The 732-nt window shown below is 63.7% G+C and overlaps 2 protein-coding genes across 3 annotated transcripts in view; one reads left to right on the top strand and one right to left on the bottom strand.

The window, feature by feature from the left end:
- Positions 1-117, bottom strand: part of PRMT1 (protein arginine methyltransferase 1) — a 6,092-nt gene extending 5,975 nt beyond the window's left edge. For both annotated transcript variants that reach the window (XM_025196142.1, XM_025196146.1), the window contains exon 1: positions 100-117. In XM_025196142.1, the coding sequence (XP_025051927.1) occupies positions 100-102 (3 nt within the window). In that variant the 5' untranslated portion in view covers positions 103-117. The remainder of the gene's footprint in view (positions 1-99) is intronic.
- Positions 118-667: 550 nt separating this feature from the next.
- The window catches only part of IRF3 (interferon regulatory factor 3), a 12,073-nt gene continuing 12,008 nt past the window's right edge, over positions 668-732 (top strand). Inside the window, exon 1 of the mRNA XM_025196123.1 lies at positions 668-686. The gene's annotated coding sequence lies outside the window, so the exon portion shown is untranslated. The remainder of the gene's footprint in view (positions 687-732) is intronic.

The raw sequence follows: 732 nt of genomic DNA, 5'->3' as shown, positions 1-732 counted from the left end.
CAAGTACCCCCTCCCCCCACCCCTTGGGCCTTATAGCGGGGGAGGGCCCGGGCCCGCCCTCCGCCACCCCAATTGGCCGCTCCGCGCCGCGGTCCCCACCATTGGGTCGTGGAGATGTCGCTCAACGTGCGGGCCCCACCCTCACAGGCAAAGGGGCACCGCTATTGGAGGAGACCGTGAGGCTTTGCCCCTGCCCCCTTTAGCGGCGTTGAGGGAGGGAGATGTCACTCAGCCTCGCCGTCGCGGCCCCTCCGTGCAGGTCGAAGGCTATTGGACGAGATGAATGTCACTCACAACGCCCCTCACACGGGCGGTGGCTCTATTGGACAGCAGCGATGTCGCTCACGGTGAGTGGAACTTCTCATTGGTAGAGGCAAACAGCAGTCGCTCGCGTCCCGCCCCCCCTCAGACAAGTGGCTGTTGTAGTGGGCGGCGGTAATGTCGCTCAAAGGTAGTGAAACATTACATTGGCAGAGGCTGGGAGCTATTCGTTAGCGGGGACCTACCCCGAGCTATTCGTTAGCGGGGACCTCCCCCCCCCCATGGACCCTGCGATCCCATTGGTGACCTGATACGTCACTCTCGCCCCCCCTCCCGCCACCGCAACCATTGGCCAGCCGCCACGCCAGTCAAAACCTGGCCCCGCCCCCTCAACCCTAACCGAGGCCCTAGTAACAAACTTATTGGTAAGCAGCTGGGGGGATGCAACCAATCGGCTAGGCGCTCTCCGTG

The sequence above is a fragment of the Alligator sinensis genome, unplaced genomic scaffold, assembly GCF_000455745.1.
Source record: "Alligator sinensis unplaced genomic scaffold, ASM45574v1 scaffold647_2, whole genome shotgun sequence".
NCBI classification, from domain to species: domain Eukaryota; kingdom Metazoa; phylum Chordata; order Crocodylia; family Alligatoridae; genus Alligator; species Alligator sinensis.
This window is presented reverse-complemented; position numbering and strand designations above follow the sequence as displayed.